Source organism: Nycticebus coucang, chromosome 21 (assembly GCF_027406575.1).
Source record: "Nycticebus coucang isolate mNycCou1 chromosome 21, mNycCou1.pri, whole genome shotgun sequence".
Taxonomy (NCBI): Eukaryota; Metazoa; Chordata; class Mammalia; order Primates; family Lorisidae; genus Nycticebus; species Nycticebus coucang.
In genome coordinates, this window is record NC_069800.1 from 10,932,310 (window position 1) to 10,948,993 (window position 16,684).

The 16,684-nt window shown below is 41.5% G+C and overlaps 1 protein-coding gene across 1 annotated transcript in view; it reads right to left on the reverse strand.

Moving 5' to 3' along the window:
* LOC128573460 (cystatin-13-like) overlaps positions 1 to 15,118 on the reverse strand; it is a 28,379-nt gene extending 13,261 nt beyond the window's left edge. The window contains exon 1 of the mRNA XM_053573726.1: positions 14,891 to 15,118. Coding sequence (XP_053429701.1) covers positions 14,891 to 15,118 — 228 coding nt within the window. The remainder of the gene's footprint in view (positions 1 to 14,890) is intronic.
* Positions 15,119 to 16,684: the final 1,566 nt, after the last annotated feature.

Consider the following 16,684-nt stretch of genomic DNA (forward strand, 5'->3'; position numbering starts at 1 on the left):
GGTTTTCTAGACATAATTCTATTGCACCTTTAATAGACTACAGTTTTGTGTAAACATAGTTTTGGGGGTTTTTTTTTAGTATACTCTAGGAGGAATCTGATTTCTGTTTTTTGAGAAAGGGTCTCACTCAGTTTCCCCTGGGTAGAGTGCAGTGACATCATAGCTCACATCAACCTCAAACTCTTGGGCTCAAGCAATCCTCTTGTGTCAGCCTCCTGAGTAGCTGGGAACATATAGGACTACATCACTACACCTGGATAATTTTTCTATTTTTAGTAGAGACAGGGTTTTTACTCTTGCTCAGGCTAGTCTCAAGTTCCTGAGCTCAAGCAGCCCACCTGCCTCATCCTCCCAGAGTGCTAGGATTACAGACGTGGGCCACGGTGCCTGGCGGAATCTGAATTTTTTCTAAATTTGATTCTGTATTTGTTACTTTAGCAGGCATAAAAACATCAATATTTCTTATGCCTGTTTTCATTATTTAAAGTCTTTATGATTTGTTGTTGGTACTTGCTTTGAAATACATTTTGAATTGCATATAACGCTTATTCCTATTGTGCTTTGGTTTCTGAAGGAAGAAAAACAACTTAACAAAGTCAGTGTTTGGTATATTCAAAAACATTATTTGTGTTTCAGTTTAGGCTGTCCTACATATCACAAAGCCTGAGAAATAACCATAGAAAGGCTTTTTTTTTTTTTTTTTTTGAGACAGAAACTCACTGTCACCCTCAGTAGAGTGCCTTGGCATTACAGCTCACATTAACCTCAGACTCTTGGGCTCCAGTGATCCTCTTGCTTCAGCCTCCCAAGTAGCCAGGACTACAGGTGCCTGCCACAATGACCAGCTATTTTTAGAGACAGGGTCTCTCTCTGGCTCAGGCTGATCTCAAACCACCTGCCTCAGCTCCCTGAGTCACCATGCCTGACCTATAAAAGGGTTTTAATCCATTAGTAACAGTTATAATTCCACTACAGAACATGTCTGATAGACCAGGGACTTCCAAATCTATTTAGTGGCATATATTTAACACTGATAGAAATTTGGGCCCCAAATACTAGCTAATAATGAAAAAACGGTTTTTCAAGAACAAAGAAAGAGTAGTGATATTACATAGAAAGCAATGTCAGGACTTATGTCCAGTTGCATTCCAGGTTTTCTTCTCTAAGAAAATAGTCACTGTGACATTGTCCCTCTTGCTGTGACCACTGACCAGGGGTGCTGAGAAAACTTGCTTCTGTCTTGAATCTTTATCTTGGAGTCACAACAAACATAACTTTTGTATGCACTGGAAAACCAAAAGAAAAAGAAAAATGTGATTCATTTTATTACAATGTTTGCTTTATTGTGGTGCTTTGGAACCAAACCCACAGTGTCGTCAAGGTGTGCCTCCCTGCACACAGAGCCACCACCTGTGACAGTCAAAAACTGAAAACAACCCAAGTATGAATCAGGAATAGGAAGAATACAAAAATTATAGTGTATTTCGATAATGAAATACTACACAGCAAGAGGAACAAACTTTTTATATAAAATAGAACACTACTCATCCATAGAACAGAATCCTGTCATCAGTGGTAACATGGATGGAACTGGAGGACGTTATGTTAAGTGAAATACGCCAGGCACAGAAAGTTAGACACTGCATGTCCACACTCACATGCGAAAAAATTGATCTCATAGAAGTAAAAACAACAACAGAAGATACTAGAGGCTGGGAGGGTCAGAGGAAGAAAGAACAGAGAGAGATTTGTTAAAGGCCACAAAATTGTAGCTAGACAGGAAGAATACGTTTTAGTGTCCTGCACTATTGTCGGATCACTATGGCTAACAATAATCTATAACTTCAAACACCTGGAAGTAAGACAGTGAACATTCTGAACACAAAGAAATGACGAATGTTTAAGATGGTGGCTATGCTAATTACCCTGACCTGATAGCTATACGTTGTATGTATCAAACCAGCACTTTGTACACCATGAATATGTACAATTGTTAATGCCAGTTAAAAAATAAAATTAAAAAATCTATCACATATAAGTGAGATCATACAGGGTTTTTCTTTCTGTATCTGGCTTATTTCACTTCACATAGGGAGTGAGGTTGGTGAGGGAGGAGATGGGGAGACATCAGTCAGAAGATGATCAGTAGCAGGGGCTAGAATGGGCGAGTCCGCAGATCTGATGTGTGACCCAAGGACTGCAGCTACAATACTGCTAGTCAAGATTTCTGCTGAAAGGAGATGTGTGTGATGAGGGATATGGTAATTTGCTTCATTGTAGTAACCATTTCACATCTCCATGTATGGCAAAATATCATACTGTACACCTTAAATATATACAATAAACTTTTTAAATAAAAAGAAATAAAACACTTGATTTCTAAAATAATGAACATACTTTTGCCACATGTAACAACATAGGTGAAGCTCATAAATACTGAAAAATAAAAGCCAAAGTAAAACAATGTGTAACAGAGGGCTCCACTTATATACAGGTGTTAAGGGATGCAGGCTTCAGTAAAGGTCACTCCAGGGGCAGGGCAGGGGACAGTGGTAACTGGACGCCTGGGAGACCAGAGATGTTCTTTCTGTTGGGGCCTAATGCAGCCCCACACAAACCCTTCCCCCTCCTCCCTCTCCCCTCTTCTTCCCTCCCCCTTCTTTCCTCTCCTCAGTCTCTCTTGGGCCTCCCTTCTGTCTCCCTTCTCCCTCTTTCTCTCTTCCTCTAAGACAAAAAACAGGAAGGACCTAGTTAGCCCCACCCCTGAAGAAATTCACACCAAAGGACCCTAACCCACCAAAGTCCCCACCACCACCACAGCCCCATATAGAAGGGGTCTCCAACTGCCCACAGCCGTGCAACAGGCATCTTTACCCTGCCCAGGAGGGACTCCATTCCTTTCAATAAATTTAGTCTGAACTTCTCCACCCTCCCGGTCTTGTCTCTGGGTGCCGCCTCCCCCTTTCACTTTCTGGAGTCACTTATGCAGGGAATTGTATCACAGCGTTCCTTTATGGAGATTCATGCTGCTTGCAATTTATGCTTTCCAAATTTGACTCCTTTTATGTTGATTTCGCAATAGAAAGATTTTAAAGAAGAAACGTCCATCCTTATTTTCTAAAAACTTTTATAAAGAATAACGTCCTGCTCAATGGCAGCTCTACCATACCGGCCTAGGGGCAGAAAAACAGGTCAAGTGAAGCAAATCACAGATCTTGCAATAGATTCAATTATATCTGAACTGGCTTTCCAAAACACAGAGATCTTTTTAAAAACAGTGTTTGGTAAATTGCCTCTTCATTTTTAAAACTTAAAAGTTAGATCCAGCACCCACATCATAAACTAAAATACATCTAAACTACACTAATGAGCTAAAATTATGTCTTAGAATAATTATAACAACTGTTATACTCAGGTTGGAAAAGGCCTTCTTAAGCAAGATTCAAAACAACATATGGGAAGGAAAAGATAAATGTTATTATGTTAATATTTTTTATCAAACATCTTGACACTGTAAGCAAAATTTTAAACAACAGGCAAGGACAAAATACTGGCAGTACATGTAAAAACAATCCTAGATTAAAATAAATTGGACATAAAGATGACCTACTAATCTGTGAGAACTTGAAAAGCAAAGCAGAAGGGAAAGGAAAACAACTCACAGAAGAAAACAGACTGCCATCAGCTCAATAAAGACACTCGATTCTTTTGCTATGCAGAGAAATAAATATAAATAGATGTTAATTTTGCATCTGTTGGTTCAACAAACATCTGTTGGTTCAACAAACAAATCTACAGTTGGTAAAAATGAGAGGAACTGTCAGGCCTGTGGCACTGCCAGGAATCTAAGTGGATTTTGCCCTTTTGGGAGACAATTTACTATTATCTTGCGAATACACTCCTTAACCAAGGAATGGATTCAATTTCAGGATACACGTTGAATGCACTCCTTAACCAAGGAATTCAGACTCAGGGCACGCACTGTGATGTGGACAAAGGAGCATTCATCGTTTCCCTTCCCTATCGATAAACCTCATGATCCATCAGGGGGTGGGTGAAAAAAATCAAGGCACGTTATTTCGTGGGATACAATGCAAATGGATCTAAGTATATCTAGATTTTCAAGCCATATTTTAAGAGGCAATACAGTGTAGAATGACATATAAAATACAATTTCATTACTATAAAATACACTTTTAAATTTTCAGTTACATATATGAGGAAGACAGAGAAGATTGCTCTTGATGGTGCCTTAGGAATGACAAGCCAGGTTGGAAATGCAAGAAATTGAGTTTTCGCTTTCATTTTTTTTAACTCAACAACTTCCAAATGTCCTCCTAGACCTTTCTACAACTGTATTTCAAGTTAGTTTCTTAACTTCATCGCATCTGACAGTTTGGTCTGGATCCTGTTTTGGAGCCACCCTGTACACTGTAGGTATGTCCCTCAGCCTCTCCCAACCAGGTTCCAGGAGCAACCCCTCCAGTCATGAGAACCAGACAACATCTCCAGGCATTGTCAAAACTCCCCTAAAGAGCAAAAGCCATTCCCAGTTGAGAGCAAATGCTGTATATTTGAATATTACTTGCAAATTCACACTCCTCAGCTACCAACCAACCACCAGCCCTACAATGGCCCCCATGTACAGGAAGTGGGAGGCAGGTGGGGTCCTGATGCTGGGGTAGCTTCTCACTCCTGCAGGCAGACCCCTCTGACTGTATGCTCCTTCCTTTCCCAGGGGCTGCACTTGTCCTTAACACCTTCACTAAGGTCAGTGTTATATTCAGAACCCACAGCCAGTGGGTTCATATCTTGACTCTTCTGTTTATTAGCTATGTGACCCTAGGCAAGTTACTAAACCTCTACGTGCCTGTTCTCTCCTCTGTAAAGTAGAAGGTAGTTTCCATTTAGTGAGCTATGAGATCTGAGTGCACCCAGGGAAAGCAATGGGCCTGGTTCACAGTCAACTACAATTCTCTCAATTCTGCGGTTTCTGGTGTGGTTCAAGACTGCTGAAGATGCTCTTTTGAGCCAGCACGTTCTATAAAATCTGTAGCAGAACCACAGTCAACTGAGATAGTCCAGCATGGTTACTATGGTTAATAATAATCATTATACACTCTATCTTACTATGAGAGTAGGTCTCAAGGGTCCCTACCACCAAAAATGAACAAATGAATAGAAAGTAACGAGCTGAGGCAATTAATGTGTTTTAATTAGCTGGTTGTGGTAATCATTTCACAATGTCTATGTAAATCCAAACATCACATTGTATACCTTAACATGTAGATACCTTCAATATGTTAGGAAAATCAAATAAAATTAATTTAAATATTCAAAAGAAAAGAGAAAAAAACAGTGGATCTGCAAACTTTTTCCTTTTTTATTTTTTTATTGTTTTTTAATTGTTGGGGATTCATTGAGAGTACGATAAACCAGATAACACTGATTGCATTTGTTAGGCAAAGTCCCTCTTGCAATCCTATTTTGCCCCCAAAAGGTGTGGCACACACCAAGGCCCCACCCCCCTCCCTCCTTCCCTCTCTCTGCTCTTCCTTTCTCCACCCCTCCCTCCTTCTTTCTCTCTCTGCTCTCTTCTTCCCCCATCCCCACCATGATCTTAATTGTCATTAATTGTCCTCATATCAAAATTGAGTACATAGGACTCATGCTTCTCCATTCTTGTGATGCTTTACTAAGAATAATGTCTTCCACTTCCATCCAAGTTAATAAAAAGGATGTAAAGTCTCCATTTTTTAATGGCTGAATAGTATTCCATGGTGTACTTATACCACAGCTTGTGAATCCATTCCTGGGTTGGTGGGCATTTAGGCTGTTTCCACATTTTGGCGATTGTAAATTGAGCTGCAATAAACAGTCTAGTACAAGGGTCCTTATGACAAAAGGATTTTTTTCCTTCTGGGTAGATGCCCAGTAATGGGATTGCAGGATCAAAAGGGAGGTCTAGCTTGAGTGCTTTGAGGTTTCTCCATACTTCCTTCCAGAAAGGTTGTACTAGTTTGCAGTCCCACCGGCAGTGTAAAAGTGTTCCCTTCTCTCCACATCCACGCCAACATCGGCATTTTTGAGATTTTGTGATGTGGACCATTCTCACTGGAGTTAGATGGTATCTCAGGGTGGTTTTGATTTGCATTTCTCTAATAGATAGGGATAATGAACATTTTTTCTATGTTTGTTAGCCATTCGTCTGTCTTCTTTAGAGAAGGTTCTATGCATGTCTCTTGCCCATTGATATATGGGATGGTTGGCTTTTTTCACATGGATTAATTTGAGTTCTCTATAGATCTTAGTTATCAAGCTTTTGTCTGATTCAAAATATACAAATATCCTTTCCTATTGTGTAGGTTGTCTCTTTGCTTTGGTTGTTGTCTCCTTAGCTGTACAGAAGCTTTTCAGTTTAATGAAGTCCCATTTGTTTATTTTTGTTGTTGCAATTGCGATGGCAGTCTTCTTCATGAAGTCTTTCCCTAGGCCAATATCTTTCAGTGTTTTTCCTATGCTTTCTTTGAGGATTTTTATTGTTTCATGCCTTAAATTTAAGTCCTTTACCCATCTTGAATCAATTTTTGTGAGTGGAGAAATTTGTGGGTCCAGTTTTAGTCTTTTACATGTGGATATCCAGTTCTTCCCGCACCATTTATTGAATAGGGAGTCTTTCCCCCAAGGTATGTTCTTATTTGGTTTATCAAAGGTTAGGTGGTTGTAAGATTAGTTTCATTTCCTGGTTTTCTATTCAATTCCAAGTGTCTATGTTTCTATTTTTGTGCCAGGACCATGCTGTCTTGACCACTATGGCTTTGTAGTACAGCCTAAAATCTGGTATGGTGATGCCCCCAGCTTTATTTTTATTACCAAGAACTGCCTTGGCTATACAGGGTTTTTTCTGGTTCCATACAAACCGCAGAATCATTTTTTCCAAATCTTGAAAGTACAATGTTGGTATTTTAATAGGAATGGCATTGAATAGGTAGATTGCTTTGGGAAGTATAGACATTTTAACAATGTTGATTCTGCCCATCCATGAGCATGATATGTTCTTCCATTTGTTAATATCCTCTGCTATTTCCTTTCTGAGGATTTCATAATTTTCTTTATAGAGGTCCTTCACTTCCTTCATTAGGTATGTTCCTAGGTATTTCATTTTCTTTGAAACTATGGTGAAGGGAGTTGTGTCCTTAATTAGCTTCTCATCTTGACTGTTATTGGCATATACAAAGGCTACTGACTTGTGGACATTGATTTTATATCCCGAGACATTACTGTATTTTTTGATAACTTCCAGGAGTCTTGTGCTTGAGTCTTTGGGATTCTCGAAGTATAAGATCATGTCGTCAGCAAAGAGGGAGAATTTGACATCCTCTACTCCCATTTGGATTCCCTTTATTTCCTTGTCTTGCCTAATTGTATTGGCTAGAACTTCCAGCACTATGTTGAATAGTAAAGGTGACAGGGGACAACCTTGTCTGGTTATAGTTCTAAGAGGAAAAGCTTTCAGTTTTACTCCATTCAGTAAAATATTAGCTGTGGGTTTGTCATAGATAGCTTCAGTCAGTTTCAGAAATGTGCCACCTATGCCTAGACTCTTCAGTGTTCTAGTTAGAAAAGGATGCTGGATTTTATCCAATGCTTTTTCTGCATCTATTGAGAGGATCATATGGTCTTTATTTTTGCCTCTGTTAATATGGTGGATAATATTCATGGACTTGCGTATGTTAAACCAGCCTTGCATCCCTGGGATGAAACCTACTTGATCATGATGTATGACTTTTTTGATGATAAGCTATAATCTATTAGCTAGGATTTTGTTGAGAATTTTTGCATCTATATTCATGAGTGAAATTGGTCTGAAATTCTCCTTTCTAGCTGGGTTTTTCCTGGTTTTGGTATCAGGGTGATGTTTGCTTCATAGAACGTGTTGGGGAAGATTCCTTCCTCCTCAATTTTTTGGTATCAGGGTGATGTTTGCTTCATAGAACGTGTTGGGGAAGATTCCTTCCTCCTCAATTTTTTGGAATAATTTCTGCAGTACAGGAATAAGCTCTTCCTTAAAGGTTTGATAGAATTCTGGTGTGAAGCCATCTGGACCAGGGCATTTTTGTTGTTGTTGTTGTTGTTGGAAGCTTTTTTATTGTTTCTTTATTCTCAGGGCTTGAAATTGGTCTGTTCAGGAGCTCTATTTCTTCCTGGCTTAGTCCAGGGAGAGGGTGTGATTCCAAATATTGATCCAAATCACATTATAACAAAGATATTTGTACCAGAATGTTTATTGCAGCACAATTCACAATTGCTAAGTCATGGAAAAAGCCCAAGTGCCCATAGATCCACTAATGGATTAATAAATTATGTTATATGTACACCATGGAACATTATGCAGCCTTAAAGAAAGATGGAGACTTTACCTTCTTTCATGGTTACATGGATGGAGCTGGAACATATTCTTCTTAGTAAAGTATCTCAAGAATGGAGGAAAAATTATCCAATGTACTCAGCCCTACTGAGTACATATGAAAAGCTATATGAAAGCTATAACCCAGTTATAACCTAAGAATATGGGGGAGATTGAGAGGGAGGGGAGGGACAGGGGAGGATCGGCAGAGGGAGAGTGATTGGTGGGATAATACCTATGGTGCATCTTACAAGGGTACATGTGAAACTTAGTAAATGTACAATATAAATGTCTTAACACAATAACTGAAAAAATGCCAGGAAGGGTATGTTAAACAGTGTGATGAAAATTTATCCAATGGTCTATAAAACCAGTATATGGTACCCCATGATCGCATTAATGTACACAGCTATGATTTAATAATAACACAAATATTGATCCATTTCCTTCACATTGTCAAATTTCTGGGCATAGAGTTTCTGGTAGTATTCAGAGATGATGTCTTGTATCTCTGTAGGATCAGTTGTTATTTCCCCTTTATCATTTATGATTGAGGTTACTAGAGATTTTACTTTTCTATTTCTAGTTAGTCTGGCCAATGGTTTATCTATTATATTTTTTTAAAAAACCAACTCCTTGTTTCATTAATTTTTTGAATGATTACTTTATTTTCAATTCCATTAATCTCTGATTTGATTTTTGGATATTTCTTTTCTTCTACTGGGTTTAGGCTTAGACTGTTCTTCCTTTTCCAATTCCATAAGATGGCTTGTAAGTTTGCTGATGCACTCTCTCTCTCTGTTTTTCAAATGTAGGCATCTAAATAGACAAATTTTCCTCTCAAAACTGCTCTTGCAATATCCCACAGGTTTTGGTAGCTTGTGTCTTCATTGTTGTTATGCTCAAGGAAGTTAATGATTTCCTCTTTTATTTCTTCCTGCACCCATCTGTCATTCAACAGAAGATTGTTTAATTTCCATGCCTTTGTGTGGGGTCGAGCATTTTTGTTAGAGTTGAGTTCCACCTCTAGTGCCTTATGGCCTGAGAAGATACAAAGTAAAATTTCAATTCTTTTGATTCTGTTGAGGTTTGTTTTGTGGCCTAGGATATGATCAATTTTGGAGAATGTTCCATAGGGTGATGAGAAGAATGTATATTCTTTATCTTTGGGATGGAGTGTTCAATATGCATCTATCAAGCACAATTGTTCTAGGGTCTCATTTAAATATCTTATATCTCTAATTTCTGTTTAGAGGATCTGTCCAGCTCTGTAAGACTAGTATTAAAGTCTCCTGTAATTATGGTATTATCAGATATCATATTGCTCAGACTGAGTAAGGTCTGTTTCAAGAATCTGGGAGCATTTAAATTGGGTGCATAAATATTTAGAATTGAAATGTCTTCTTGTTGTATTTTTCCCTTGACCAATATAAAGTGACCGTCTTTGTCTTTTTTGACTTTAGTTGCTTTAAATCCACATGTATCTGAAAATAAGATTGCAACTCCTCTTTTCTTGTGAATTCCATTTGCCTGAAAAATTGTCTTCCAACCCTTGACTCAGAGCTTTAATTTGTCTTTTGAAGCCAGGTGTGTTTCTTGCAGACAGCAAATGGATGGCTTGTGTTTTTTTAATCCAGTCAGCCAATCTGTGCCTCTTCCATGGGGAATTCAAGCCATTAACATTTATTGAGATAATTGATAAGTGTGGTAGTATTCTATTCGTCTTATTTAGTGAGAGTCCATTGCTTAGTTTTATCTTTTGCATCAGTGTGGAAGTTAGGTTCTGTCCTTTAATTTCTGAGTTCTTACTTTGCTGCTGATCCATTGTGATGGTCAGTGTGTAGAACAGGTTGAAGTATTTCCTGTAGAGCTGGTCTTATGGTGGCGAATTTCCTCAATGTTTGTATATTGGTAAATGATTTGATTTCACTGTCAATTTTAAAGCTTAGCTTAGCAGGATATAGAATTCTGGGCTGGAAATTGTTCTGTTTAAGTAGATTAAAGGTAGATGACCATTGTCTTCTTGCTTGGAAAGTTTCATTAGAGAAGTCTGCAGTCACTCTGATGGATTTGCCCCTATAGGTCAACTGGTGCTTACTCCTGGCAGCTTGCAGAATCTTTTCTTTTGTCTTGACTTTGGACAGGTTCATCACAATGTGTCTTGGAGAAGCTTGGTTAGAGTTGCGGTGACCTGGGTCTGATATCCCTCTGAAAGGAGTGTATCAGAATCTTTGGTGATATTTGGGAAATTTTCATTTATATTATTCTCTAGTTTGGCTTCCATTCCCCTGGGGCATTCTTCTTCCTCTTCTGGGATTCCTATAACTCATATGTTTGAACACTTCATAAAGTCCCATAATTCTGTCAGTGAAAGTTCTGCTTTCTCTCTTTGTTTCTGCCTCTTTAACTATCTGAGTTATCTCAAGAACTTTGTCCTCTACCTTCAAAATTCTTTCTTCTGCATGGTCTAACCTGTTGCTGATACTTTCTATTGCATCTTTAAGTTCTCTAATTGACTGTTTCAGTTCCTTCAGCTCTGCTTTATCCTTTCTGTATTCTTTATATCGTTCATCTCTTATTTGATTCTGTTTTCAGATTTCCTTTTGGTTATTTTCCACTTTATCAGCAGTTTCCTTCATTGTTTCTATCATTTCCTTCATTGTTTTCATCATGTGTATTCTAAGTTCCCTTTCTGTCATTCCTAACATTTCTTTATAGGTGGAATCCTCTGCAGTAGGTACCTCATGGTCCCTTGGCGGGGTTGCTCTGGACTGGTTCTTCATGTTGCCAGGAGTTTTCTGCTGATTCTTCCTCATGAGTGATTTCTTTTATCTGTTTCCTTGCCCTAATTTTCCTTTCACTTCCTCTTGCTCTTTATGTTGCTGTGCCTGTGGACTAGGGTTTCGATGAGTTCTTTTAGTACAGGACCAGAAGGCTGAGAAGGTTGAAGAGCAAGAAGGGGTAAAAGAAAAAAAAAGAAAGAAAGAAAGAAAAGAATAAAAAGACAAAGGGGGGGTGGGTAAAAGGGAATATTGACAAAAAGAAGAGAGGCACAGAAAGAGGGAGACAGAGCAATACCAGGTGTACAGTAGGGTACTTTGACACAATCTTTAAAAAAAAACCCAACCTGTGGGGGTACTGGGTTGGGTGATTCCCTTAAGGTCAACAGCTCTTTGCTAGCCTGATCAGACACAGTACCCCACCCTCCACTAAGTAGAGAGGAAAGATAAAAATGCTATAAATCAAACCAAACCAAGCAAACAGAAAACTTTATGGGATAAAATTGGAGGGAAAAAACAAATAATAGGGGTAGAAAAACTAGCAAAAATGAAGTTCTAATTATTGAAAAAGGCAACAATGGGAAATTGTATTTAAACTAGAAAAATAGAGAAAGAAAAGAAAGGAAAAAAGAAAAGAAAAGAAAAATCTATAGGGAAAAGGTTGAAATTAAAAAACAAAACAACAACAACAAAAAAAAAAACAAAGCAGTATATATATCTTGTTGAATATTGTCTGGGCAACAGGTGATCTTCTGGGGTGTGAGATGTTAATCACAATGCTGATACAACTGTAGGTCTCTGCTGATTTCTCAAACCCTGCAGTGTGGAGACCCTAAATCTCTCTTCAGCCCTCTTAAAAGGCACTTTAAACTTCTAAACTTGGCTAAGCAGAAGCTTTCCCAGGAAAACACTTGTCACTGGGTTCACTGCTGAAGTGGCTATCCACTTACCCAGTGTGCCAAACCTGGTCTCACTCTGCCTCTGAGAGCTAAGGCTGTAAGGTGGCTCAGTCCCTGCCTTTAGGCTGCTCAGTCACTAGATTACTAGCTCCTGCCCAATTCTTGCTCTGTGACCCTGAGGGCAGAGCTTGCCAGGGCAGTTCTCTCACAATGGCTCCACGGGGCCCACAGCCAAACACTATTAGCTCCGTCCAGATCAGCAACTCAGTCTGGGGCCCTGAGTTCTCCACATTCCTGCCCAAGCTCTCCCAAGGCAGTTCAACTGAGTGCCAAGTCCAAAAACAACAAAACAGCTCATAAGGCCTTTCCAGTTTGCAGTCTCACTGCTGCTATACTTAAAGTTGCCAGCAGGATTAGACTGAACGAACACACACAACTACTTGCCAGTTTTCCACTGCTTTTGTCCTCCTCTTGGGGTCCAGAAGTCTCTCACTGACTCCCTGTGTCCTCAAAGGGATGATTATAGGCAGATCCCACCAGCCAGAGATGCCTGGAGTCTTGTCTCCCCAGACTCACCGTGCCCAGTTGCAGGGAAGCTGTTACTCAGCCGCCATCTTGCTCTCCTCCTGCAAACTTTTTCTTAAAGGGCCAGGTGAAAAAGATTCAGGTCTCTATGGTCCCTGCTGACTCTGTCATCACCACTCTGTTCAAAAGTGGCCACAGGCAGGACACAGCCTCACCCTGACATATCGTTCGGCTTTTAATTTAATTGCTCTATGAGATATGGCTGTTCTCTTTATGTGCTGTTGTTAAGTTTAGTCTGAATTGTCACCAACAATTTTTGTTTTTGCTTTTTTTGCTTTATTTTGTTTTGGGGGTTTTGCATTTTTTTAAAAAAATATTCTTTCTTTCCTATGTAGCATTGGTAGCTGGAATGTCCAGGAATTTTGAATACTTTCATTGCAACCTTTTTGAAAAACCTCTTTCTCCCTGATTCTTTTGAATTCTTACCTGCCATGAAGAGTTCATGGTGAACTAAAGAATAAAAGGTACATTCATAGAAAAAAAAAAATGACAAATAGTGCAAAATGGTATATAATTTTTGAGATACCTGGGTATTTGGTTTATTGTATTAGTAAAATCCTGCCTATCAATCAGAAGCACTGTTTCTATCTGTGTGGGTGGGAAAACACAGATAAAGAGAAATTTGAGAAAACTGAACAGTTCCAGAGAGGGTAGGGACTTCACTGAGCCCTGGACCACACATGCAGAAGACACTAGTGACTGTCAGTGATCATGAGCCATCAGGGTTGACACACACCCGGCCACAGGTGTCCTCTGCAAGAATCACCAGCACACAGCCAGGCCCACACAAGGAACCAGAGGCAGATGGGGCCCCACACACACAGCAAGACTTCTGAGGAGCCAGATGCCCCCACCTCACAGGGTGCAACCTCCCAGTGAGCCATCTCTCTGGGTCAGACAAGGAAACAGGAGGCTGGGCAGGTGGCATGGAAGCCTTGAGGTGGACAGGAAAGAGTCGGGGGGGGGAAGTGGCAGGGAAATGAGCTCAAGGAGGAAGAGGAGCAGAGAGAGGTGCTCTGCCCTGTGGGTCCTTTCTGTGCCACCACTCACCAACCCGAGTGTCATTGCTTACCTCTGTCACCCTCTCATTCCTCCAAGTCCAGCCAGATTGGCCTCATTCCCAGTCCTGCAGGCGCTCTGCTGTGACCCATGTCAGGGCCCTGCCTACCCACAGCACTGTTACAGTGCTGTCATCTTGCTCAGTAAATGTGACCTTTGTGACCTGCTGTCTTCTAATAGCAGCCTAGCTCCATACCTCCCCAGGGGTCCTAAGAACAAGACTTTTCATGCTTCTTAAGTCTCCTTTAATGAAGAATGGTTTCCTAGCTTTTTCCCCATTTGTCATGACACTTATATTTTAAATGATCTTAGAATGTCCTATGATACAGGTTCATCTAATTGTTTCTCTGATTCCATCAGGGAGCATGTTCTGGGCAAGAACACTCAGCACACCACATTGGTGGGAGAGGGGTGTGATGTGACGCCAGCCTGTCCAGGCAGGGGCATGAGCCTCTGGTGAGGGCAGCAGTCAGCAGATTTTCTGATTATAAGGGCCTCTTTTCCCCTTTGTAATAAACAAGCAATCCCTGCCAGGACTCACCCCAAACACTCTCTCACCCAGCAGTCCCAGATGATCTTTGCCTGAGTTAGTTATTACATGGTGTTTGCAAGTGGTGTGATTTTCTACTGGGCCTTTTTATTTTATGTCTGTGAATTGGCATTTTCCTCTTCCTGGCAGTTTGGGCCTTTGTGGTTTTAGGGCCTGTCCTCCCATGGCTCATGTCAAATGGCCCTAAACTCAGCCTCTTGGAGCTGCCTTCTGGGCTCTTACCTCTACTTTTTTATGTGACTATAACCAATTTTAAGTGACATTAGTAGATATTTTATTTTTGTTTTTTTTGTTTGTTTGTTTGTTCGTTTTTGTTTTTGTTTTTTTCAGTTTTTGGCTGGAGCTGGGTTTGAACATGCCACCTCCAGCATATGGGGCCAGTGCTCTACTCCTTTGAGCTACGGGCACTGCCCCAATATTTTATGTTTTTTATCATACCAGAATGAAGAATGAAATGTGATCAATTTTCCTTCAAAAATCCCTAAAATTAATGTGTTTTGGCTAGAAGAGTCTCCCAGCTGTGCTTCCTACCCCTTGGTGTACTAGCCATCTGCAGGCGATGGGCTGGCTAACGGTGGGAGGAGAAAACAAAGAGAAAGCTCTCACCGACCTGCTCCTGGGCCTTCAGGACCTCCTCCACCCTGAAGCTGTACTTGTCTTCACTGGCCTCGTTATACTCTTTCATGGCATGCCAGAGTGCCTGCTGCACGTAGACATAGTTCTTGGGGATGTCCTGGAATGGCCTCACCACCTTGGCAGAGCCCCCAGCTTGGACTTTTCTGGACACAAGGGCCGCAGTGGCCACCAGGAGCAGCAGCTCCTGGCAGAGTCTGACCATGGCACCTCAACCAAAGGGGCACAGCCAAGACCCTCTTGTACTTCCAGGGCTGGACTGGTCCTGGCTGCCTGTGAAGATGCAAGACCCTGCTCCTGGCTCTTCTTGGTTGCTGTGGGCTGAAAGGAAGGAGCGTCTATTAGCACCGCTGTGAACACACGGCTGCATGAAAAGTGCTCATTCGTCTTCATCCCCACAGAATGCCTAGAACCCTGGGAACTCCCTGAATGACTGAGGGGTGACAGAAGCATATTTTGTTATTGACAACAAGCCCCTTTCAGCCATACCTGAGTTTCTGCTGATGAGGTGACTCTTCTTGGCGCTGTGGTAGCCTCAGGATGGAGGCTGCCAGAGGAACCAGCCAGATCACTAGAAAGTCAGCTCATCCTGAGACTGGAGAGGGGTGAGAGTTGAGGTCAGCACCACTGACCAGTGATTTAATTGATCTCATTTTATGTAATGGAGGCTCTACAACAACCTGAAGAGATGCCCAGGTTCAGAGAGCCCCACAGCTCATCACACTATCTCTTTCCATCATCCCATGGGGCCACATAATGATGACAACCACTTCCATACAGGAGGGAAACGCCACGGAGAAGTCAACCAAAAGCTGAGGCTGCTTGATGGAAGCCCCATCCGGTGTCCACTCGTGACTGGGCCTTCACCTTGTCAGCTACCTGACCTACTGGATGTGCACACATGAAAACAGCGTGGAATGTGCATTTGCTTTTGGAGATATCCAGTTCTACTACAGAGATAATTCGGATGTAGTTTGTAAGCTGTGGTCTGGCCAACATGTGCCAAGCACAGGGAGCGAGTAAGCAAGTAGCTTGAGAGACACAGACAGAACTCATAAGCCACGTTAATGACAGATACGTGGAAAACAGAGCACATCCCAACTGAGCCTGGAACGTGATGGCAAACCTAAGACACCAGATCTTCATCAGGAACTAGTCATACGTGAGGTGCATGCAGCCAGAAGATTCACGAGGTCTTACTCTGGCCAACCTCTGGTGATACCAGTCTGGCCCCAAGCATGCTGTCTGTCCCAGAAATGCAAATCAAACCTTCAGCTGTGCAGGAGGCTACTGGATGTGTGCACAGCCCAGGGACACCTTTATCTTGTGAATGAGTGTTACTAACAAGCAACTTCTAAGTGCGTGACCCCTTGGTCAAACCTGCACTGTGGTCCACCAAACCCCACTCACACCTGCACCAAGAGCGGATGCCAAGGGAGCAGGAAACATGCCCGGCACAGACCTGGCTCAGGTGCAGTTCTCCCCACCTCTGCCTGTCTGCCCATATCCTGAGGTGCCCCTCGTCCTGCTTCTCCCCCCATGCTCTAGTCTTATCTAACGAAGGTGAGGTTCAAGCAGTTAACTGTAGTGTGAAGTGTCCCTGCTCTGTGAGCCCCAGGTTACTCCCCCAGAGCTACTTGGAGGCCACTCTGGCCCCCCTGACACACCCACACCACAGACCCACCTCCAGTTAACATTCCTGGCTCCTGGGCCTTGAGGTGACTGTCTTGGGCCACTGGAGGTCTTGTCTCCTTGGTGAGGACTTGTGCTG